Here is a 26,270-nt window from a genome sequence, read left to right on the forward strand (position 1 = left end):
TCACATGTAAAAAGCTGTGGTTGGGTAGAGCATGAAGGGCGAGATGCGCGGCTGACCGGGCGAGTCTTGCAGATGTTTTCGGTAGTATCTGCGGAGTGCTGGACTATCCGGATGTCGCTGGCGGACATGCAGGAAGTACTCATCAGGCCGGTTGGAAGTGAAGCCACAGTCCTCACACACAAAGATCTTGGAGCGGCGCTGACGGTAGGCATATTGTTGCCGGACGCTGTGGATCTTGCGCAGATGTGACTCCAGAGAGCAGCGCTGAGTGAAAGCCTTCTCGCACATTTCACACCTGTAGGGCCGGATACCTGCACACAGGGGTGTGTCAGTGAGAAAGAGAGGCTGGATGGTATAGATGTGGAAGTGGTAGGTATGCACAGTGTGGTTACCTGTATGTGTTCGCATGTGCCTCTTCAGGTCGAAGGTGTCGTTAAAGCCCTTGCCGCAGTACCTGCATGGATGGCGCTTGATTAGACTGTGACACTTAAGGTGGCGTGTCAACATGCGCTGAAGTGGGAAGACCTTATGGCACACCGGGCACTGGAAGTCTCCAGAGCTGGATGCTGAGACCTGGGAATGAGACAGAAAGACAGAAAGATAAGTTAGTCTGTGTTTGAGAAAGCTAACTGTTTTTAGCAGGAGTGAAGCATTTTATAACCCAACAACAAAACAAATTCACCACCTCACTTCAGTATTTCCTTTAAAGCCACTCCCAAGCACACATGCAAAACAGTTTAAAACATTGTTAAACTGTAAAATCTTTACATGCTCGAATAGATTAGTTCAACTCTCAAAAATTAGCTGAGAGCTTTGATTCAGTAAAGAAGTAGCATTATTAAACATAGCATTTAAAATTCTTAACACAAATATTTTTATGTGTGTTTAATATGTTTAATATGTTCAATATGTCGATTTTACACATAGCTATTGATTCAACTGATCAAATAAAGTTTATTTAGTTTGTTAGGCTATAAATTGGTAGTTCAACATGAAAGTTTAAGTTTACCTATTTTAGTCCTTTCTTGGTGAACTATGCCAGTAGGTGAATTGGTTACTCTAAACTTTGACTAGGTGTAAGAAAGCAAATGCAAAGGAGAGATGGTGATGCCCTGTAATCAACTTTGGCTCTGTCCATGGTGTATTACTGCCTTGCATTTTTCTACTGGGTATGGTCTATGACCCTAATTATAATAAAACAAATTAATAAAAGAATAATAATTAAAAAAATTCTAAATAAATAAAGAATAATAAATTACATTTAAATAAAATAATAATAATAATGTCAATAATAATATTGCTATTCATTGTAATTAATATTGTTCTTGTTGATATAAATAATATTAATAATGATTTAATATTTATTCAATGTAATCAACAATTATAATTAATATTGTTATTGTTATCGTTTTTGTTGGTAATAATAATAATAATAATTAATGTTATAATAAAAGTAATTATAATAATAATAGTAATGTTTTTAATTATAATTAATATTGTTCTTATAGTTCTTAATAATAATAATAATAAATAATAATAATAATAATAACAATTATAATAATAAAACATTGCTATTAATTATAATTATTATTGTTCTTATTGTTTCTGTTGGTATTAATAATAATAATCAAATAATAATAAATGTATTGATTTGTTATTTAAATGGCAATTCCTAGAAAGTGTAATCAAATAGCAGTTGCGTTAAAACAACAACTACACTTAATGTTTATATGTAAAAAATCTCTCATAATTATTGCATTTTTATATTTCAGCTTCACTCATTATAAACAGGTGTATAAAATCACCTCTATAAAATAAATGATACGCATCAAACTTTTGGAAATGTTCCTTTATGTTCCATTATGGCTATGCACCAATAAAAAGTTCCATAAAGACATGCACTGATGAGTTTGGCGTACAGAAACTCCAGTGGCCTGTACAGAGCCCTGACCTCACACCCATTAAATAGGCAGTTCAGTAAACATTTACTGAGCATTTACTGTAACCAATCCATCTACAACACCTACATATTTTTGGGTGGTGGAAGGAAACACATTATCAATGTTCTTTTAATAATTAGCTTGTGTCAAAACTTTTCCCAACTTATTATGCTGTAAGTTACCTTAGTTCTGGTAGATGAGGTTGATTCAGCTGGATTAAGGGGTTGAAAGAGGCCCTGAGGGGTATGTGGGGGCCCGCAGCTTTGAGGACTTTCAATTTCTGACTCTTCACTGGATATATATGCTGACTCCAGATCAGGGCTGCTGGGTGTGTGTTCTGACCCAGGATGAACACTGTTTAACTCTGACACTGTCTGAAGGTCTAAGAGGTCAGGAGTCTTTACTGCTGCTGCTGCTGCTGATGGAACGGTGTAAAAGAAAAGAAGACATTTTCAGTTTAAACCTTTTTAAGTAATGTAAAGTTTATAGATTATTAACATTTTAGTTTATATTCATCTATTTAAAGAGTTAAAGTTCAATTATGTGATAGAATCTTATTTTATAGAGTATTGAGACGCCATATATGAAACAATGTCAAAAAATCTAAGTGAAATAAAAATAGTCAATGGTGTAACAGTCTAAATATATATGCAGATAAACACATTATATAAAATATTTATTAAATTCAATTATGAATAAAACAGACATCATTTTATGTCTAAAGCTTTACAATGTTGCAAAACTGGTCAAATTTTAAAGTATCATTGCAATTTTTGTCCCGGCACATGACTAATCTAAGTTAGTCATAAGTTAAGACAATATAGCAGCTGGAATGAGCCAAGATGTTAAAAAGGTTTAAAACTAATAAGCAAAATAATGACAAATAATGGTTTTGTTATAATGATGTGTTATGCAATGTAGAAAAACATTTGCTTAATGGCTTTTATGTATGTGTGGTTTTGTGACCTGACAGTCTCTTACTTTCTTCTTCTAAATGATTTTAAGCTGTAAAAGAAATCTAAATAAATTTAATATATTATTATGAATTTGTGTGAATTTGTGTTACAAGAATTGTGTTTAAAAAAAACCCCTAAAAAACCCTAATTTTTTCAGCCACTATTTTAACAATAATTGATCATATGATCGATTAATTTATGGTAATATAATAAAACAAATGAATAAAACAAATTACAATTTAAACATTTATATATTATTAATAATAATGTTTATATTAATTATAATAATAATTAATATTGTTCGTGTTGGTATTATTATTATTATTATTATTATTATTAATAATAATAATAATAATAATAATAATAATAATAATTTCATTCCATTTATATTCTGAATGTCCAGTGGTTATCCTGGTGGGAGCTGTCCAATAGTTGTCTGGCAGATGGAAATACTTTGACATCACACAGCACACTCTGCTAGATCAGATCATGTTACGACCACACCAACTATACCGACTATGGTTTTATCTTACATTATTTCTCTTATACTATGTAAGAGGTTCTTTAGATTAAAAGCATTCCTAATGAGACAGCTCTTATTTAGGGCCTTATTTTCCTTATTTGATGGGGAGCAGCATGTTGGCTCAGTGGGTAGCACTGTCACTTCACAGCCAGAAGGTCCTAGGTTGGACTTTGCATGTTTTCCTTGTGTTGCCCACAGTCCTAAAACATGTAGTTTAGGTGAACTGGAGATATAGAAAATTGCCTATGACAGTGTTTGACAATGAATTGAACTGATCATATAAACTATCCGTTCTGTCATTAATGTAACCATATAGTAAAACATGACATTCATATCGTAATACAAAAATAAACAATCATTATTTGACGGATTCATGATTAGAAAGTTTAGAATTTAAATATAGTGGGTTTAAATCCTGTGTTTCCCAACCAGTCACTGATGGGCCCCTATGCAAGGCCCATAACCCTATCTGCTCAAGTGGTGGCGAATCATGTCTGACTCTATGGTTTGATTACATCTTGTTGGTACATGCTGGAAAAACTTCACTGTACATTACAAAGTCTAATAAGCCATGCGTTTAAGAGTGTTAAACTGTTACAATACCTGTGATGTGACTGTGAAGGTTTTGAGCATCCTTCCAGGTCCATGCAGTGCATTCTGTCCGCTTCCTCCTCACCAAAAATGAACGCGGCATTCTTGATCTTTACTTCTTGTGACTGGAAGACTTTAAAATGCAACTCAAAGTCTAACTGAAAACCAAGTCTGAGTAGCGTGTACCCCAAGAGACTACGCTTGCAACCTGCCAGACACTATGTCCACAGCTGATCTGGTCTGGACCGGTGTCCTCCTACATGTATATGTATCTGCGTGTGTCTGTCTTCTAAACATCCTCCCCCTTCACCCTATTCAGCGGTTAGAAAGCACAAATCTCAGCCCTAATTTCCATACCTCCAAGGGAGACCAGGACAGCAGACACACCTGTGCTTGTGTGTGTGTATGTGTGTGTGTGTGTGTTAACTGCTGCCCTGATGGTTTTGCATGCCAGGTAGTGAGAATCTGGTCTCTTCATTCAACTGGTCCTTCCATGCAAATTGCCCACTGGCTCTGCAGGCATGAAATGCACGGTCTGCCTAACAGGAGCACGCACAGCTTGGACTGCTAGTAAAATGTGCCTTTTATTTCTCATCCCATATGATTGTCTGCCGGGTTTAAATCACCTGGACTCAGACAAAGGCCATTCAAATGCTTCTTTTACTGTTTACTATCTGTTAACTACCCGGTTTAGGGCATTGAATGAACTCTTCACTTCATTTTCAGGTGGTCTTTGCTATTGTTGGGAAGTAGAAAGAGTACAACTGATATTCACAATGGCACGCTACGTGGCTGTTATAGCCTGAATAAATCTTGGGTATTTAGTGGATAAATGAATTGTGTAGATGTTTGAATATGAATAGACTTTCATATTACTAAATGTTGTATTTAGGCGGTATAGTGACTGCTGAAATAAATCGAAAGATAAACTGAAAGAGATGAGCGTTGCCTCTGACTGGCAAATAAATCTGCTTGCATCATTGTTGTGCAGCCAGTATGCAAACTCTCGCTCCCTCTTGGATAGCAGAAGATCATACCTGAAAATGTTTACAGGCTTTCATTAACGGACAGACAATTATGATTACTTAGTTAAATGCAATCAGTGGACCATACAATTATACAAAGTATTAATGATTGTAGTGGACTGCCTGTTGAATAATATTGAACAATAATCAGCTACTGGGCAATCTGTTAACATATGATATTTCTTCATATACATTACTTATGGCAGTAGTTATAGAAATGTGATGTTTCACTGGCATTACGTATATATTTTTCCATCCAATTCTATTATTATTCTATTATTTATTCTATTATTATTTTATGACATGACAATTCTAGGAAACAAACTGATGTTTATGTCTGGACTCATTTAGGTTTTGGAAGTAATGTCTATAAACTTCAAAATTAAACCAGTTTTATTTCATTTAATTTCAATCTGCCTTTAAATATGAGTCATTCGTTTGTCATAAATAGACCACAATTTACATTTGTAGTTCAGTCCCGGTTGTCAGAGTTAGTGTTAGGTTGTTTTTCCCAGGTCTTTTTCCTATATTCCTATAAGGCATGACCCCAAAAATATTAAAACATATTTAAAACCTGCTCATCTTCGTAAAATATTATAAAATCATTTGTATTATGCAATAACTACATTTTAGTAGTGGTGAAAAATTACTTTTTTTTCTGTGGTGCTCAATTATTCTAATCATCCATCAATTAGTCAAGGTGCAGCTTACAACAGTAAAAAAAAAACCTTATGGTGAAAAGGCTAAATGTAACAAAAAGTAACAAATCTAACATCAAAAAAGGGTCAGATTTTAACTTTATGTGTAACGCCATGTCCCGGGTGTGTATTCCTGCTTGGTGCTTGTTTTTTTTATGTTTTCTGACTAAGATAAAGTGAGGAGTAAAAAACATTAATAAATTAATTACAATTTGATTCATTGAATGAGGCTATTACTATTAAATCAGTACTGCATGTGAAGTGTTAAGATATTCACTAATGACATCTTGTTGTAACAACTTTTGTTATTAGCCTTTTAATTTAGAGTTTATTAGCCTCCTTGCTAACATGGAAACTACCAGGAGAAGATGATTATGTGCTGCTGTGGGCATTATGTGAAACAATTATAATTGACCTCCCTATGACCCTGACCAGGATAAGTGGTTTAGAAAAAAAAACGGTGTCACCTGAATATTCTATATATTTCTACTTTTATTATGGTGCTGTTCTAACTTTTTTCAGTCTATTGCAGGCAGCCAATTATAGAAGAACAATCAAGTTGGCCAACCAAAACATTAAAAGTCATTTATTAACAGTTTTGCAAGGTTCAAGAGAATATATTATATGCTTCTGTCTTAGTGGCATAGTTTTTCACAGACACACTAAGAAAAGCCTTCCTAAAAGAGTGGATGGTTTTATAGAGGCCTCATCACTACTCCAAGTTTTCCCCTTTTGTGGACGATGGCTCTGCTCTAACTGTGGTTCGCTGAGCCTTAGTAACCCTTTAAAACTGGTAGATTTCAATGACTTTGTTTCGCATCTGTATTTGAATCTCTTTAGAATTTGACATTAAGCAAGTCCCGACAGTAATCATGCCTGGGTGTGGCTAGTGAAATTTAACACATTTGTCAGTTTAATTTGGTTAAATGGTTGATTCAGTAGCTAAAATGCCTGAACAGCATTTTTTAAAATTTAATAAATAAAATCACCATTAAAAATTATATTGTTTCTATTGTTAAAAGTAGCTTGATCTAAGTAATTAAAAGGGTTGTCCACATACTTTTGTAACATACAAATGCTGCATTTTAACCATATGTTTAGCTGTGTTTACATTCATATTCATTCATTGTTTGTTTTACCACTGTTATAACCTATTCAGTGTCATGGTGGCTCCGATGTACTGGGCAAAAGGTAGGAAACACCCTGGACAGGTCACCAGTCCAGCACACGTCTAACACACACACACACACACACACTTAGGGCAATTTTAGTACCTCCAGTTAACCTGACTGCATTGCTTTGGAGTGTGGGAGGAAACCAGAGCTCCCGGAGGAAACCCACACAGACACGGGGAGAACATGCAAACTCCACACAGGAAGGATCTTCTTGATGTGAGGTGACAGTGCTACCAACAAACAGTGCTGCCGATCTTTAAATTAATATGCTATAGTATATTTAACATCTACTTTTATGTAATAGTCATACTGATTAGAAATAAAGTTAGGCTTTTTTACTAGAAATACAAAACTAGTTGATTTATTCCACAACACTTTATTTTACTCTTTTTATAATAATATTTTATGTGTTTTAGCATCCTAACATGCAGTATATTTTGTTCAGCGGGGTTGTTTCAGTGGGAGTTCAGTTACTTCCCTCAGTGAGCTATCGTGTTCTCCAGGACTGTGAACAGTGGGCTGGTGGCCTGACTAAAAGGCCACTGTATATGGTACAGTACACTCACTGGTATCTAGAGGCGGACTCTAACTGTATGCAAATCTAATCCTGAGCTGTTGCCCTCTGTCCAGACACACACAATGCAAAGCACACACAACACTTTTATGTGTGTAGGTAAAATGATTATTATAATTATACCATTATTATTTCACAGGGGTAAACAGACAAAATACATATTCTTTAAACCCAAATGCTGAGGAGATACTTTTGTTCTTGTAATGGGTGCTCCTTGTATAGCCAACATAAACATGCAGTACTGCACACTGCAGCTTTGCATAGTTATTTGAACAGTGACCAGCTCGAACAGGAGGGAGGGAGCGGTGTTTGACTTTTAAATGTTCCTATTTTATAATGTGAACCGCACCCATGCAGGAAGAAAAGAGACGGGTGTCTTTTTGTTCATGTCAATGGCAGGCTAAATAAAAAGAGCTGTTGTAGAATGAAAAGTTGTCATATTGACATATGACTGTTGCAAATTGACCTGGACTGTTATTTTCTCAGTGTCCTTTTGAAATAAAGAGGTCTTGAAGAAAGTTTGACAGTTTCACATTAGGGGTAGAAAAGCTTTGCTTTTTTGCCTTTTGATTTCAAGTGCTTTTGATTTCAGGTGCTTTTGATCTCCCAAATACATGAAAATTGCTTATTTAATTGTGTACATATTGACCCAAGTGGCTCTAGATTTTTCCTAGTCAGCTTAATGTTTGCTCAGGTATGATACAGATAGTAATTTATTATTTAAATAAATAAAAAATCCATCATATACATTTAATAGACTTTACCAGACTTTTTCCACACAGTCATAGCCAATAAATAAGCTCGTAAGATAAAGATAACAATGTGAAGCGTGTGCTCACACAAACCAGTTTAAAAGTGCCACTTTCGGAACATAATGCAAATACAGCCACTATGTTTTTCAGGTCCACATCCCTTAAGTTTGCGTTTTAGTGAAATCAAAGTTAATCACAGAATCCTGTCCTGGCATAGGTTTGACCTCCCAAAAGTAAAATAAGTGATTGTTTCTCCCCTTTGTTACTTACATGTATCACACTGATTGATTTCATATCAATTTAACTACACATATTTTAAAAAAAGGAAAGAAAAACACCACATTTGTATTTATTTAGGGGCAAACTAATTTATTATATGCAAATACATACTGTATTTATAAGTATTATTAAATGATATAAACACTTAAATATGACAGAATTTAGACTAAATATTGTAAACACATTGTATATAATTTAAGTTCCTATTTCAAGAACCACATTAATAGTGATAGCTGAATGTAAGAATGTTAACTACACTATTCTGCCTAGTCTGATTCAAAGAAGACACAAAAAAAAAACTAATTAATTCCTTTATTTATCTTCAGTTTGGTGATACTGACAAGATTGGTGTTGGCTTGGAGGCCTAATCATAAACATTGGGATCAGGGCAGGAACACACCCAAGGCAGCGCACCAACCAGGACTCCTGACTTGCTCACCTATTCACTCACTCACACATGTGAGCCTTTTAAAGTAGCCAATCCAACTGCTGGTATTTTTCAGAGCTAGCTGACAGGAAATGTGAAACAGTCATAATCAGTTGTTTGGACAGTTTATTTTTATGGGTGAGACCAATAATGAAGCAAAGTAAAGCATGTCAGATGCAGAATTTTTCTCAAGAATGTGGCCAAGAATATTAGAGAGGTTATATTCACCAGGAGTGCTTAAAAATTGTGGGTCCTTGTGTGACCTTTTAAACAGAATTTTGTTCAAAAACTTATTTTATTATTTTATAAAAGCAAAAGTTTGTCAGGTAACATATTAGACCTTAAATCTTCAGATAACTTTTGATGAAGCATTATTAAATTTTTGATCATATTAAATATAACTATTCATATTAAATTCTAAATATTTAGATCCTGTTCTTGTGGGTGGACTAAAAATGATTGGCTTGATTCTGTGGGGCGGTCCGGGTCCTTACTGTGTGGAGTTTGCATGTTCTCCCCGTGTTTCCTCCCACAGTTCAAAGACACTCAAGTGAGGTGATCTGGGGAAACAAAATTGTCCATGACTGTGTTTGACATTAAACTTGTGAACTGATGAATCTTGTGTAACGAGTATCTACAGTTTCTGTCATGAATGTAACCAAAGTGTGACGTTAAAATCCAAATAAATAAACAAATTAAATTGTTTCAACAATTCTTTGGTTTTTTTTTAGACATGTCCAACTTTTATTGCTATAGCTTTGTGTTGCAATACTGCACATGTCCATAAGATGGCATCACTAGAATAAACTTCTACTCACCTGTTTAATTTCAAAGCAATAGAAAACCCAAACTTACATTTTGCATATACTGTATGTGGCTGATGTATTTCTTTTCATCACACCACTGTTGGTAACTATTCCCACAATATAGTTTTTTCTTATATAAAGACCGACCCTAACAGACATTAATGCTGTCTATAATACAGGTTACTTCCAGTCGTGTACCTTGTGTTGTTCTGGTCAGAGAAGAGCTACAATACTGGTCTCAGATCAGCTGTTTTAAACCAGGAAACTGTGGGCTGTTGTTCCACATTGCTAAAAAGCGGATGCTTCTGTACAGCAGCACTTCATCACATCTCTGCTTTACATGCCTGTCAACTGAACCCGGATTTTGTTAACGCAAAGTAACTCATTTACCACGGTAAAATGAGGTAAGACTGCCAACTTTATATGCGCATTGAATTAGGCTTTGCCGCTATTAATTGCTTTCATAATTCGGCTGTTAGAATTTTGCTTTATTCTACCAACAGTTAACATCTTCCTGTGTGAAAGAAAACAGAAAAGCCGCAACAGCAGCAGCGCTTTGTGTTTCTGTCAGTCTCTGGTGAAACATTTGCATGCCGTGAGGCGGCTTTTATAACGGACTTTTGTTTTATTCTGTGCTTCTTTATCGTTTGTTCAAAGCACGTAGCAACTTTTATTAGATTTGTGAAGTCTGAATAAGGTTATTCAAGTTACTTCTGCTTTGTTTGGTGCTTCTGTCAACAGCTCAGAAATAGGTGAAAATGTTCGGGGTTGCCAGATTGAGCAGATTAACAGTGATTAGACTTTAGAGCATTTTAGTAGTTTACTTGAGTGTACTGAGTTCAATAGTAACATTGTAATGATGTATCAGCACATTATAACTATCGTTTTAAAACAGTTGTACTAAATATATTTCCTAGTATGAATAAAAACCAAAATAAGGACATGTATGACATGCCAGTTTATTTATTTACTAGGATTTTAACGTCATGTTTTACACACTTTGGTTAAACTCGTGACAGAAACAGTAGTAACTCGATACACAAGAGTAATCAGTTAACAAGTTTAATGTCAAACGCAGTCATGGACAATTTTGTAGCTCCAGTTCACCTCATTTGCACATCTTTGGACTGTGGGAGGAAACCGGAGCTCCCGGAGGAAACCCACACAGACACCATGCAAACTCCACACAGAAAGGACCCGGACCGCTCCACCTGGGGAACGAACCCAGGACCTTCTTGCTGAGAGGTGACGGTGCTACCCACTGAGCAACATGCTGCCCTATGTCATGCCAGTCTTTGGATATTCATGTTTTTTCTTTTGAAACTTTTCTGCGACCGATAAGAACAATTTTAAGTTCTTTCATAAGTTTATTTGGCGTTTTTTCTGATATGCCAACAATATACATATAGCGTTTTTTTTCTAAATTATTCATTTATTTTGTTTTGTACAAAGTTCTATTATGTCATGTTATTTTGTGGCATGGTCTTCATATTTTATGTTAGTGATTACTACAACTGGTGACTTTCTAGTGCTTTCTATGTGTCCATATAAATATGACTAGTTTGACTGCGCCCATTAAAAAATACATGCAGTCATTGTCTCCTCGTGGTTTACAATTAACCCAAACTGTTACCTTACTGAGAGGAAATTTGTCCATTTGTACTAATGATTAGCTGTAATGCAAGAACCACTAAAACAGGTCTGACCCTTCACCTTTCAGGGCTTAGAGGCAGCATACAGTAAAGAAGCAAACAGAATTGACATTTTGTGTTGCAGTCATTTAGTCACAAAAAGAACAGTTGCAGAAATGACTAAAATTCCAGGATTGCTATTACATACAAGTTTACATGCAAGTGCTATCACATGTTGGTCTGATTGCACATGAATATGACAAAATCTGTGTAAAACCAACAGAAACATGAAGCAATTTATTAATATTAAGGTGCTCATAAGTAGTAGTGCTGCAGTTTGCCTAGATGACGGCTTTAATGCTTCTTAAAATGCTGTCAATTAAGTTTTGTAGTGGGTTTGTTGGTGAATTATTCAATCCTTCAGCTCTTTGAGAAAACTCTGTGCTCCTGAACCTTCTATGAAAATTAAATTACATTTAAATCTGTTAAGTAGGAAAAGGCAGGGACCTTTATCTTTGTGTCCATCAAACCACACTAATAATTTTAAGTGTGTACGTAGACAGTATCATCCAGGAATATTGGAGCATCATTAGGATAATAGGCATCTAGTCCTGTAAAATTACCTTTTATTTGTTGGCTGTTATATGATCATATGAAGCAATTATAAGACCTAATGATTTCCACAAGATGACTGCCCATACTGTTATATAATCCTTTAAGTATACTTTATAGCTTTATAGCTGACGGCAGACATAGTGGTTTAGAAGGGATTGAAGGAGTTCGAGACATAGACATAGAAGTTATGAAGAAAGTGGATTTATTACACCATATTTTTTAAAGAGCACTTTTAGAACTAGATGCAGTAAAACTGACCTTGTCTATAGAATGCTTCCCTTAAGGGTTCATTTTTCTTTTACTCCATGTTTGTAGGCACAACCATAAAAGTGCACAATAATGCACTTTTAAAAGGAAACATATACAAACTACCAGTATAAAAGAGTTACTCTTTATGGTACCATCCCAAGTGACAAAAAAGCTACATGTTTACTTTGTGAGACTGTTCATGAAAGTGTGTGCAGGACATAAATGTGTAGTAAAGTCTTTCTTATTCTGACTGCTTATTTATTAGAGATTGCCACTACAGATCATTCCAGTCCACATACCTGAATTGAAACAGTTTTTACACCAAATCCCCCTCCTAATGCAGCCTTCCTTGGGACCAGCAATGAGAAGTGCACCTCCCAATGGCCAGGCTGTTTGATCACCCAAGACATAGCCAATCGTGTCTGTGTAAGAGCCTGAAATAATAGTGCAGCTGAAATTTAACCCCCAGTTGTAAATTTACTTCTGCGCCTAACGAGCACCCACAGCAAAGTGTTTTTAATGTGCAACCCATAGTATTATAGTAAATAGAGATCGTGAATTTAGATATTTTAAATAAGTAAATTACTCTGTTATGTGCTCCTAAAATTATGTATTTGTGGACAAAAATCTGTAGTGTTTTTTGGTTTTGTGAGCCATTTAAAGTCAACATGAAGCATTTTGTAAGGCCTGTGTGAAACCAATGATGAGAAACTGCATCTGAAAAGAGGAACAAGTGCACATATACTGTATGGCCAAACATATTTACACACATGACCATTATCTTGTCCTACTTTGAAACCATGGGCATTAATATTGACTTGACTGCCTTCCCCTTTGTGGCTATAACATCCTCAGTTTCTCTGGGAAGCAGTTCTTTTGTGCCAGTTCACATTGGACGAGAAGGCCTGGCTCACAATCAACAGGCCAATGCATCCCAAAGAGGTTTAATTTGCTGGAGGTAGGGGCTCACATTTCCTCTAAATCAAACTCATCAAGAAGTCTTTAGACTTTGTACACAGGGGCACGGGAAGGGAGGTTTTCCAAACTTTTGCTTTAAAGCTGAATATCAATGTAAATAAAACTATACTGAGACCCACAAGCTTGTGAAAAAAAAAGAGATTTAAAAAAAATATAGGACTAGTCCTTGGCTGATGCATGATTACACAAGGTGCATCATGTTGAACGTTTAACACCTTGCTCATACATAAGATAAGATAAGATAACACTTTATTGATCCCGAAGGAAATTGCAGATACATACAGTCAGTCAAAACATCACTCTCATTAAAATTATTGGCATAAGTCTATAAATATCCTTGTTATTGCAACCCTGAAATCTTATCACATTCTTGGCCCAGAAGTTTACATACTTTTCAGTCTGGCCTGTGAATGTTTAATCAGTGTGTTTTAGTTAAGATATTAAAAGAATAATGTTTGTGCTACTAGTTTATGCAGAAATGAGTCCTGTGTGTTAACTTCATTATTGTTAATGCTGCTGTCTGTCCATTAAGCTTGTAAAAAAGGAAAACGTTAGACAGTGAGACAGGCTTTACAAATATAGACGTTTAAAACTATAATCCATGCAGCCTCACGTGTGCACGTATGTTCTTGTGTTTTAGTCTCAGTCAGTGTCTTTTGTAAACCGCAGCTTCCCAGGATTGATCCAGCTGCTATTAGTAAAGACCATTAAAAAATCTATGTTGTATTTCTGTTGTTCTTTTATCTGTGCACAAAAGAAGTTTTAAGCACTGCAGGAACCGAAGTGCTTTAGTGCATCTGCATCACCCTAGACATCTATATTATACAAACCTCGCACCTCTTTTTCTGAAAATGAACTTCCTATTTGTTATATTTCCACATCCTCTTTCTGCTAAGTCTGAAAGGCAGTGCTAAATCTGGTTAAAACACATTGTTTAGCTGGTATGCTGACCGCAGTCTGTATTTATTCAATGTGCAGTGAGCTTTTCTGTGAAAACGTATCTGGGTGCTTTATGATTTTTTTTGCATGTATGCTGTATGACAAAAAGTATTTGAACATCCATTGTTACCATGAGTCCATAAGTTTCTCTTAAATAGCTGCAACTTCCTCCCATAAATTCTATTTTGGTACAGTTTATTTAATCATTGAAATAATGAAAATAGATCCCTGTGCTCCTCCACTTTCTGTACAGGCTCCTTGGGCTACTAACCAAGGTCCTTACACAGCGTCGAAGACCCCACCCACATTAGTCCGGCAGACTTTAAATGGCAAATTCAACCCAGTTTTTTATTGGTCCATATCAGGCCATTGTTTTCTCTTGAGGTTCAGGCTGCCGTGTCAGCGGAAGTTAGTATATGCAATTGAGACAATTTCAGAGGAAGAAGGAAAGGTACTCCCACATCCTTTCTCAACTCCTCACACTTCTCTGTGTTTGAGGTGGCTTTTGGTCATCTGAACGTTACTTTCTGCAGCTCTTTGACGTTCTTCTTAAACATTTTGATTGGTTTAATCCTGTTGAATAAAGCTTGAGATGGCTTGACATAAACTTATACGTATATTTCTAACATTTGATCTACAAAAGTGAAAAAATATGTAGCTTCAGTGTTGAAACCCGACTGTCTCGTTCTGATAGTTTCTGTTATTTCACTGTTACACTAAACTTTTTCTACAAAGCTGGAGGCACATAGATGGTTTTATGTTTATGTTAGCAATAGGTCTGGCTGAACAGTAACTTAATAATGTGTGTATACATGATAGACCAGTTGCTTCCAGATTTGCCAAATATAAATCACCGGACAGTGGGTTACTTCACAAAGTTACCTTTAGTGATTATTATTAAAAATGTATAGCTCCAGTCTTGAAACCCAACTGTCTCGTTCTAATTCTTTGTTATTTCACTGTTACACTAGATCAGGGGTGTCAAACTCACGGCCCGCGGGCCAGATCCGGCCCGCCACCACATTTTATGTGGCCCGCGACTGTACGATTGTTGTGATGGTTCGAGTCGTTACAGAGACGCACTTATAATTTAATGGGACACCTGCGCCTGTAAACGGCAACCGGCGACATCGTAGTCATGGCAACTAACTTTGACCTTCGCTGAGAAGCCATGTGACTTTTACGGCAAAAGAACGCGGGTAGTAATGTAAACAATAATAATAAATATAAATAATGATCTTGCAGTATAATACCAAAGCATCGTCTGTAAGTAGTGGCGTTTATATTCTCAGTTGTTTGTAAATGTTTAGTGAGTATATCACAGCGTTTTAGTTACAAATTTACCGTAATTAAATACAATTGTTACCGTTACTATAGCAATTAGTATCTTTACACAAAATGCTAACTCCTTAGCGATATTTTACGTTTGGTTAAATCTAATATTGTACCAGATGTAACACTTGACTACAGCTGTGTGCTTGTACTGTATTAAGTTCTTTATTGTTTTTATTGTTTGTATTTTTGGTGCACACAGTGTATCACAAATAAAACCGACTATTCTGAACGGAGCTGTCTGTCTGTCTGTCTAGCTGAGCAAGGGGGATAAACTATTAGTGAGGGCAAAACAATTGTCTTAAAATACACTGTAAAAGCCTACATTAACTGCATCTCTCAGAATGCATGCTAATTTTGTGACCTGCAAAGTGACACATCCCGCCAGTAGATGATGTTAAGAAATATTTACACATAATCCCAAAATGTACAAGAAGATAAGTTAGAAAATTAAGCATAAGGAGGAAATTTTATGAAAATTAAAACAAGTTTGTGCTTCAGGAAGAGAAAATGGTGCGTCTCTTGTGTTATGAGGCCGTGTCTGTGGTAAAGGAGGACAATATAAATGCAGAATTCAGCCTCCAAGAAAAACAACAGACTGCAATCACAGCAGAATACGTTACAATCGGCCCTTTGAGGGCCACAATAATGCTGATGTGGCCCTCGGTGAAAATGAGTTTGACACCCCTGCACTAGATAGTTATTTTATTTAACTCTTTAATGGTCTCAGCAATAGTAATGTTTAAAAAATTATTAGTTTCTTGGGACTATACCAACAACAGGATTTGAAGTTTATATTTACACACCAAAGTAATACACTCACTTTGTAATTGTTACTGCATAATTTCTACTTCCCGCTGTATTCTCTGTTTTCAGTGAGGTGAGCGTGTGCCAGGCACGTGCCACTGTAATGATGTATGATGACGCTGGAAAACGCTGGGTCCCCGCTGGTGCTGGAGATCTGGCCGTCAGCCGGGTGCACATCTACCAAAATCCCAGTAACCATGCCTACAGAGTGGTGGGACGAAAATTGCAGGCCGACCAGCAGGTAAGCAATAATTACGCCCACGTATTATAATACAGTTTTAATCTGTCAAGAAGCATGTGTAAAGGGTTTAAGGGGATCAATATGTTGGTGTTAATAAAACCATTCATTTTTTTAAAAAAAGTACTTGTATTTATGGTTAACCAATAACCAACAACCTCATAACATCTCATCAAAATATTAAATGAACATATTTTATAGCAAGAGTTTCAAATCAACAATGCACATGTGTTATTAATTAAGAACCAGTATATCATAGAACACCGCAAACATGGCAGAGATGTAGAACTGGAAAATTCATGTAAATACCATAAGCAAAACCAGTTCAGCATTCAGAATAAAAAGTCAGTTGCGGATGGTTCAGTACATGCGTTAACAAAACTTGCTAACCATGAATTAAGATTAAGTCTAAATTCAGAAGCTCATCCTGAAAGCATAAGTGAGGGCGGCACGGTGGCTCGGTGGGTAGCACTGTCACCTCACAGCAAAAAGGTCCTGGGTTCGATTCCCAGGTGGAGAGATCCAAGTTCTTTCTGTGTGGAGTCTGCATGTTCTCCTCGTGTCTGTGTGGGTTTCCTCCGGAGCACCGGTTTCCTCCCACAGTCCCTAGACGTGCAGTCAGGTTAATAAGATACAAAATTGTCCATGACTGTGTTTGACATTAAAGACTTGAACTGAAAAATATTGTGTAACCAGTAACTACCTGTCCTGTCATGAATGTAACCAAAGTTTGTGAAAAATGACATTAAAATCCTAATAAATAAATTAAGTAGTAGTTATTTCTCCATCATTTGTACTTGCTATAACCGTAATAAAAACCTCACAAATTAAAAAAGGGAAACAAGCATTAATTTACCTTCAGTAAATTACAGTTTATGCAAACCAGCATAGTTTTGTGAATTAGTACTGAAGCTGTATAACAAGCTTCTGTCTTATTAGAACTAAGTTCAGTTCATCATGACTGGGTTATTTGAGTTCTGTTACATTTTTGGCTTTTTTATGACTGCAGTGCTTCTGAGAAAGTTTCACCTCCTCTTTTTAGCGGCCAGCTCAGTCACTCTACTGAGCATGCATGATTAACCTAAAAACAAAGTACTGATTATAAATAGCTACTAAGTAGCAGTAGTGTTCTATAGTAAATGTTGTGCATGAAGGCAGGTGTGTCTGTCTGTGTGTGTCTGTGTATGCATGGGAAATTGCAGAGTTTGGTGCCGTTTCTTTTGCATTTAGCGGTTTAGTCTTTTGTCATACTCACATATCGCTGTCTGAACCTTGCTTCCTGTTTTTGAAGTGCTATAATCGAATTCCGTGCTTCGCTGACTGAAACCAATAACAGATTTAAAAATCTCTTTTCCTTTCACACACACCACAAGCACTGAACTGTTCAACTGATACGACGTAGTATGCAAATCCTGCCGATACTACAAGCATATGAGATCCAAACGTGTCAGCAATTCTATTAATCTGAAGATTAATTGAAGATGCCCGACTCATTTGGAATTGCTTATTTACATTTACATTTCCGGCATTTAGCAGACACTTTTATCCAAAAAGTACCGCAACAGTATATTATATAAGCAATTGAGGGTTAAGGGCATTGCTCTAGGGCCCAGCAGTGGCAACCTGGTAGTGGTGGGGCTTGAACTAGCAACTTTTGGATTACTAGTCCAGTACTTTACCCACTAAGCTACAACTGCTTATTCAGTTGTACTCTGTCGGTAAAAACTAGGTCATACTGATAAGAGCTTGTTGTTTAAGATCTTAGTCACTCCTTCCGGGGTTCACCCAGGTAAAACGGTGCAAAGGTGACCCAAGTGTTCTTTGTATAATGAACTGAAAGTAGAATATGGGTATGCAATAAATAAATATAAATAAGCTCTACGTGGTTTGTCTCTTTCTCTAGGTTGTCATTAACTGCCCCCTTGTGAAAGGAATAAAATACAATCAGGCCACTCCAAACTTCCATCAGTGGCGTGATGCTCGGCATGTGTGGGGCCTAAACTTCAACAGTAAGGAGGAAGCAATGCAGTTCGCTTCCACAATGATGCAGGCACTAGAGGTGATCAACGGTGAGACAATAGACATTATTACACCCACTTAATAAATGATTAACAGTATTTTTTTGCATTTTCCCCACACTTTTCCTCCCAATCCATATCCAATTACCCGATTGCATTACACTTCCTCTCTACTGATATTTACTTCCACTCTGACTGAGGAGACACGTGTTCAGTAGCTGACTGCATCTTTTCACCTGCATGAGGCGAGTTCATATGTGGATCAGCTTTGTGTACAGAGAGTCACACACTGATCCCATTATCCCCGTCTATGTGCAGGCACCATCAATCAGCCAGCAGAAGTCGTAATTGTATCAGTTATGAGGAATTCCCTCCGGCACCCTCCCTGCGAACGAGCCAATCGTTGTTTGCGTAGGCGCTCAGCCTGCCAGCAGCAGAGCTGAGAGTCAAACCATGGAGTTTGAGATGTCAGCTCTGGTGTGCTAGCGTGTTTAGATTTTATATTTAGATTTTTATTTTATTTTATATTATTTTATTCCTATCCACATTTTGTCCCAAGCTAGTCCTCTCTACTTCTTACATGTTGGAATTGTGTTGCTGGCAAAGCCGCCCACGCTGGCTGAGGGGGGTACTGTTATTTGGTACTGTTATTGATAAAATACATTATTGATTAGCAGAAATTATCAGACATTATTGATTTCAGCACTATGTATGAGCAGAAGGTAAAAGTATTTGTTCAGACTTGATGTCTATTCTATGCTTTGTTTCTTTTTTGCAAATGAGGTGTACATTTAATTTGCAGTGTTAACAAATCAAACTATTATGTGTACAGTTTTTATTTGGTGAGATGTGCAACCACCTATTAAGACTTCTGCTAGTCTTTTCCCCAGTACCTGTTTGGTCCTGTTTGTGAGACCACTTGTCAATGAAAAAAGCTCAAATTCACTGTTCCGAATGTAGGGAAGTTAAAGGCTTGAATTTTTTTTTCATAGGTTCAGGAGCGCCCCCGCGTCCTGTGCAGAATGGACCGAGCTATGAAGAGCAGCAGAGGTACTGTCAACAGCACACACAGTGACCTCGACTCAGCTCTCCTATCACTAAGCACAGTGACTCAGCCCGGCTCATTATTACAATGTGTTCCAGCTCACCATCACATTCAGTTCAGCTCCTCACTCTACACACACCAACTCTTTATGTATTTAGCTAAAAGACGTTTTTGCTGTGCCGCTAATTCAATGTAAAGACGATCCGTTTTTCTCATGCTTTCTGGTTTTAATATTTGTAGTCATGTTGCTGTACATGCTCTCATGTAATGGATTTACACATTTCACTCACACACACACACACACACACACACACACACACACACACACACACACAAATCTAATAATGTATTTGATAATATATTACATCAACCTAACTGCATGTCTTTGGACCGTGGGTGGAAGCCAAAGCACCAGGAGGAAACCCACACAGACAGAGGGAGAACATGTAAACTTCACACATAAATACCCCGGACTGCTCCACCTGGGAATCGAACCCAGAATATTCTTGCTGTGAGGTGACAGTGCTACCCACCGAGTCACTGTGCTGTTTGTTTAATTTAAGTTATTAACAGAATTAAGAGTCATGTGTTGGACAAGGGTGGTGAAGCTTTTTCAGCCTAGAAGTAACTGACACAGTTTAAAATATTTTATATTTGTGGTTTTAAAAATATTATACAAAAAAGTGTATTACTAGACCGTGGCGGATTTGTACTAGACTGCTTTGCCACTCAGTATCCTATTTTTAGTAGCCTATTTTTTCCACTTCACTATTGTTTAAAACTAAGCTACATGTTTCACTGAATAATCTAGATGTTTTATTTCAGTTCTGCCTCTTCTTAGCACTTGTATCTTCTTAACAGGCTTCAGGAGCAACAAGAACGAGAGAGGCAGGAGCTAGAACGCCAAAGACAGGCTGCTGCTGCACCAGCCGCACCTCCAGCTCCTCCTCCAGCTCCAGCCTCGGCTCCTCCTCCATCTGGAGCTCCAGCTCCACCTGGTCCTCCGCCACCTCCCGGGCCTCCTCCTGCTCCCCCACCACCACCTTCTGGTGGCGCTCCACCTGCTCCACCGCCACCACCCTCGGGAGGAGGAGGAGGAGGAGGGGGAGGAGGGGGAGGAGATGGTGGACTGGCTTCAGCTCTCGCCGGGGCTAAACTTCGCAAAGTGTCCAAGGTAAAGAAAAAAGACCACAATGTCATTAGACATATTTATGTCCTATACGCTGGGAGGAAATAGCCATGGGCTAATGGTTGTGAGTGTGTTTTAATGGGAGAAATGGGAATGAATGTGCGGTAACGTTGGTAAGCACACTGGATTGAAGAGCAATACGGTTTTGTTAACATGGGATTAATGGGATTGGGATTCAATATGTTGTAAATCAGCTAATGGATGCTTCTTTCCTGTATCTTATAGGATGAGAGCGGATCTGCTGCTGTAGCACCAAAAGAGAGCAGCCAGAGCTCAGGAGGAGGAGGCGGGGGTGGAGGAGGTGGAGGAGGAGGGGGTTTGATGGGTGAGATGAGTGCAATTCTTGCAAGAAGGTTAGTGTAAAACAAGGACATTACTTTATATGTCTAAATAAATACTTCAATGTATTTAAGCAATATACATTAAACGAACATCTCGTGTTTTCCATTTAACTCAGGAATGTACAGATAACTGTAAAACTTGAAGCGTGACAAAATGCTGATCCCACTGTGGTTTACAAGATATAACGTAAAGCCTCCACAATGGGGCATTTGTGTACAAGTTCATTCCGTGTTCCTGTTACAATTCATTTATTTAATCATTATTATTTTTCGTTGAGACCTATTTTTTGGCTCGCTTTAAACAACTCTGGACTAGTAATCAGAAGGCTGGCTGTTCCAGTCCCAACATTGTCAATTTGCCATTGTTAAGCCCCTAAATAAGGCCCTTAACCCTCAATTGCTTTAATTGCATTGAGTCATAATTGCAAGTCAGTTTGGATAAAGGCATATGCTAAGTGCAACAAATGTAAATATCTTTGTTTTTTATTTAAGCATTTCAGTTGATTTATTTGTTTTTTCTATACACATTAGGCTAAATTGCCAAATCATTTTAGAGATGGCAGCAATCTGACAACAACCAAAAAAAGTAAACATTTTCAAACACCACCCATTAACTCTAATGAACAAACGTCACCCATTAACCAATTTAATTAAGTTACTTCGATTCCCCTACTTTGATGTAATGGTAAAAAACTGTATATTGAAAGACTTTACAGAGAGCATACTGATTAAGAAATTCCATTATATAGGTATAACCTAATTATATCCATTTTTTTCACTAGTATGCATTAATCTTACTGCCATCATGTTATGTTTGACTACTGCCTTATGACAGTGCAGATCCCTAAACTAATACCATTTACTTTCAGTATAATGAGATTCTAGTTCAATTAATTCCACTTTTCCTCAGCATTTAGAACTTGTCGAGGCTTTATATGCTGTCAGATATAATATTATTAATGAAACAGTACAGAAGTATACAGATATTATGTATAACTAGAGCACATTCTGCTTCTTAATACTGAGAAATATAACACTGATTAATTACCACACTGAGAAATGTGTCTGTTTATCTGACACAATCTAAGGCCGAAGAGCGATTTTCACACTTTTATTTAAATAGACACAAGGGGAAGAGCAAGAGAAAGAGAAATTATGCTGCCTAGATTAACTACTCAACTATCTGCTGTTGTAAATACAAGTTTACAGGTTTAAATAGCGAGGAATATGTTTGCATTTACCCATTATTTAAAACTAATTATTGGATGTTAAAGATTTAGAACTCACCAGTACATGTTTTACCAGGATAACTGAAAAAAAGTGTCACATTGACAATGTCAGTATAAAGTGGATTTAGAGGGTATCCAGACCTCTTGACTTTTTGCACACTTTATTATTTAATTGGCTACAGCATGAACATCCTTTCTGAACATCCAGCCTGAGGCCTATATACTATTTGGTCTCTAGTGACTGCATATAATATAGTTCTGATTTATGTAGAAATAGCAGGGAACAGAAGTGTTTGATTAAATCAAAAATAGTACATAGATACCATATTTCATCTTAATGAACATTTTAACTTAAATATATGCTTACTTTAAATTTGATTTGGATCTAAGTTCTCGGTATTCATTAATAGTTTGTGTTTTCTCTGGATTTCTTTAATCATTATATAATATAATTATATAATATAATTATATAATATTACTTACCCCAAATCCTTGTAACTTCTTGTTAAGAAATGTTGTTTTTTGCCCAGTGGCTACAATTTCATTTTTAATATTTTTTCCTTTTATTTATTTTTTTTACAGACGCAAAGCATCAGATAGCCCAGTGGTGAAAAAAGACGATAATAATGTAATTTTGCTTTGAACACGCCTATGCATAAATAACATTACTATATAACTGCACTATATTTAAACTATTTGCTTTATGTAAAGTGATGTTGGAAAGCTAATAAGCTTTTCTGATTTTATTTACAGGATGACTCAGCGTCTTCAGATAACAAATCAGGAGGTCGGACTAATAATACCCATGCGCTATTACACTATTATGATCTGTTTGCTCACCTTCATTTTTAATTTATATGACTTCTAGTTGTGCTTATGTTTTATTTATTTATCTTTTTTGTCAATTTCAGATAGAACACCAGAAGCAATCAAAAAGCCCTGGGAGAAGTGTAGCACCCTTCCACGGTAAAACATGCACTCATCTTTTTTTATACTGTTCCTCACCCGAGGTTAACAGGTCAACACATTATATTTCTTACTGTTGGATATTTTAAAGCAGAAATTAAGAGATATTGTGATATTGTCATGTTGTAAGTAATATTTTAAAGCACTGTCATTCCATGCAGGTCAAATTCTGGTCCCAAGATTCAAGAGAAGACTCCAGCACCAGCCTCGAATACACTGACCAGGTTGTCTTACTTATTGTTACTGGCAATCCTTCAACCACACATGTGGTTTATTTACTGAGCTATATAATCAACAGCAGTTATATAATCAACTTGCCGTTGCATGGGATAATGTGGTGGCATTTTAAAGACGGCTTCAAAATGTCTGCAATGGCAGTTCCAAATGTACTGTCACTTAATAATAGTTTTAGACTAAGGATGGACACTGATCATACCCAAACCCCCAAATACCACCTTTTGGTTCTTTAATGGAAACACATAACACTCTTATACACAGTAGGTCTGTTTTTGCAGTATGGCCTATGATTTTTAAGTAAGATGTGAATCTGTTTATCACTGTGGGTCCTCTGTTTTGGTATAATTAAATGCCAATCTTGGATAAAATTAAATTGGTTAAAATTTTGGCTAAGGAGGGCCCCAGGCTAGCTCATGTCTCTGTCTATTGTAACGGCTAGCCATGTCTGCATGTCTACATGGAACTTTAACAGACATTCATGCTATGTGTTTTGTATTCTTCACCACTCATGCAAATGTCCTAATCAAAAAGTAGGAGTACCTGCTGTAGTGACAATAGGTGATTCGCCATCTGGGCCTCCTTAAGTGCTTGACCAGTCAAGTGGTTCTGAGACTGGAAATTCAGATCTCTGTGATGGTGGGATACTACATTACACTGCTGCATCAACCCAGTGCATGTAAAGGCATGTCTGATGCTTGCTTACACTAGCAGAGATCTTCAAAAAAAAAATCAAGGTTTATTTGTCACATACATAGTCATACACAGTACAACTGGCAGTGAAATACTTTTATGACTGCTCTGCCACAGTAGTTAACAAAAAGTAAACAAAGTAGACAAAAATATATATTATACAAAAAATAGAAATGTTTAAAATCTAAAGTGTAAGAATACAGAATTTTAAAAATTGAAATTAAGAAAGCTTAAATATAATTAAAAATAAAAGTAATTAAAAGTAATTTAAAAGTAATTGACTCTCAAAGATAATGTCATCTCTGGGTCAAGGTGTTTAATGTATCTATTGATTCATCAAAGCTGATATCATTTCTACCCCTATAGTTATTTTCTTAAAATCCAGCAAATTTTAGTGGTCATCTGGCCACAAGTAAATAACCAGACTGATTAATGTTGGCCATTTTAATCCCTCTCAGGCAAAGACCAGGCAGCAATGTGAGCGACTCATCGGCCGCCAAAGAGAGCTTCGATATGGAGAAATTAAAGCAGGTCAGAGAGTTTCCCACTGCTACTAGCCACATTAATAATGAACAAGACAGCATGCCGCATAGTTTTTTGTGCTCAGAAGAGATGAATGACCGTTACTCCTTCTGTGTGGTTGCAGGAAATTCTGGAGGAGATGCGTAAGGAGCTGCAGAACGTCAAGGAAGAAATTATTGGAGGTCTGTAAACTTCTAAAATGTCTTTAAAGCACTCTTTATAAAAGCTTGGTTTGATTCTGACTGTCCTATTTCTGTTCTTTTTACATTCAGCCCTGATCGAAGAGCTGCAGAAGAGAGGCGCCCCCTAAGCTCCACTGTCAAACAGTTCACAAATGTGCTTTGCAATGCAATAAAACGACCTGAGTACTGTCAGTATAGGTGGTTATACAAATTAGGATTGAACAGAGCTTGCTTTGTGATGTCTCAGCTCAAACAGTGTTGCACACACAAATGCAATAGTGTGTTTATCTTATTTTTTGCTCCCCAGCTTTGCTTCAAGAATGTTAAATTCGGTTGCAAGAAAAAGTTTGTAAACCCACTGAATTTCTGAGTGGTCTGCATGTTTACTTATTAAAGTAATAGACACATTCTGCTTAATCTTAAAACACACATAATTGTGACTGCCATGTCTTAAAATGCTGTTTAAAATGCTAATTATCCATATTCTGGGTTGGATGCACAATTAGATGCACATCAGTGTTTTTGAAAAGCAGTGTATGACACATAGACAGAGTGTTTGTATGTTGGATTTTTTACACCTTTATGCATTACGGTTTGATTTGTGCTGGTCATTTCAAGGGGTTCACTTGCAACTGTAGATTCATTGTATTGATGCAATTTTAATCACATTACATTAATTTAACTAAATGCATTTATATATTAGTAGTTACATTGACAACTTTTATCCTGTTAGTATTATGTGTTTATAATGAAGGACATTGCTTGGTGAACAGCCTGCTGTATAGGTGTCAACATGTTGAGTTTTTCCTCAGGGATCAGCAGATGCTAATATATGCAACATGTGCACATTTCATTTTTACATTTTTTATTTTTTTTGCTTAAACCACTGCTGTTTTTTGTCTTTGCCTATTGTATTTTCATTTAAATGCTGTCTATGTAGAAAATGACCTGTGTTTTGCCGAAAAGCATAGAAAATAGGTTGTAAAATGTTGAATATTGGGAAAATAATTGTTCAGTGGTACTGTTTATGGCCAGAGATTTTATTTGCCCCAGAGTTTTATGAAAATACCATTTATTATTTATGGGGTTTTGAAATACAACTGCTGTTTGTACCAGTCCTGAGTTTGTTTGTTTTTTCACTGACCATATTCTTAGCATACAATATTTATGATTTATGTTCATCTGAAACAAAAGAAAGTTTTCTAGACATGAATTAACACTGGTACTTTTTAGTCTTTATTTTTTAGTCTTAATTTTTTTATGTAAAATTAAGCACCTTTGGCAAGCACCTTTTTGTTTTATTGGCTAACGTACTA

The 26,270-nt window shown here is 36.5% G+C and overlaps 2 protein-coding genes across 3 annotated transcripts; one reads left to right on the top strand and one right to left on the bottom strand.

Moving 5' to 3' along the window:
- Positions 1 to 4,113, bottom strand: zgc:171929 (uncharacterized protein LOC100124596 homolog). Its single transcript, XM_063014543.1, has 4 exons — positions 4,023 to 4,113; positions 2,123 to 2,355; positions 393 to 573; positions 1 to 311 (listed from the first exon to the last, which is right to left on the bottom strand). Exons 1-4 carry the CDS (start codon positions 4,111 to 4,113, stop codon positions 1 to 3), a joined length of 816 nt encoding a protein of 271 aa, XP_062870613.1.
- A 5,959-nt stretch (positions 4,114 to 10,072) lies between these two features.
- On the top strand, positions 10,073 to 26,054 carry vaspa (vasodilator stimulated phosphoprotein a). Of its 2 annotated transcripts, none has more exons than XM_063014093.1 (13): positions 10,073 to 10,150; positions 16,367 to 16,538; positions 18,439 to 18,604; positions 19,546 to 19,603; positions 20,460 to 20,772; positions 21,013 to 21,140; positions 22,940 to 22,985; positions 23,111 to 23,144; positions 23,269 to 23,323; positions 23,485 to 23,547; positions 24,709 to 24,781; positions 24,897 to 24,954; positions 25,045 to 26,054. In XM_063014093.1, the coding sequence occupies exons 1-13, from the start codon at positions 10,146 to 10,148 to the stop codon at positions 25,080 to 25,082; spliced, it is 1,209 nt and encodes a 402-aa protein (XP_062870163.1). In that variant the 5' UTR covers positions 10,073 to 10,145; the 3' UTR covers positions 25,083 to 26,054. The 2 variants fall into 2 exon arrangements, with proteins under 2 accessions (XP_062870163.1, XP_062870164.1); XM_063014094.1 differs by lacking the exon at positions 10,073 to 10,150 and adding an exon at positions 15,363 to 15,424.
- Positions 26,055 to 26,270: the final 216 nt, after the last annotated feature.

The sequence above is a fragment of the Trichomycterus rosablanca genome, chromosome 18 (assembly GCF_030014385.1).
Source record: "Trichomycterus rosablanca isolate fTriRos1 chromosome 18, fTriRos1.hap1, whole genome shotgun sequence".
NCBI lineage: Eukaryota > Metazoa > Chordata > Actinopteri > Siluriformes > Trichomycteridae > Trichomycterus > Trichomycterus rosablanca.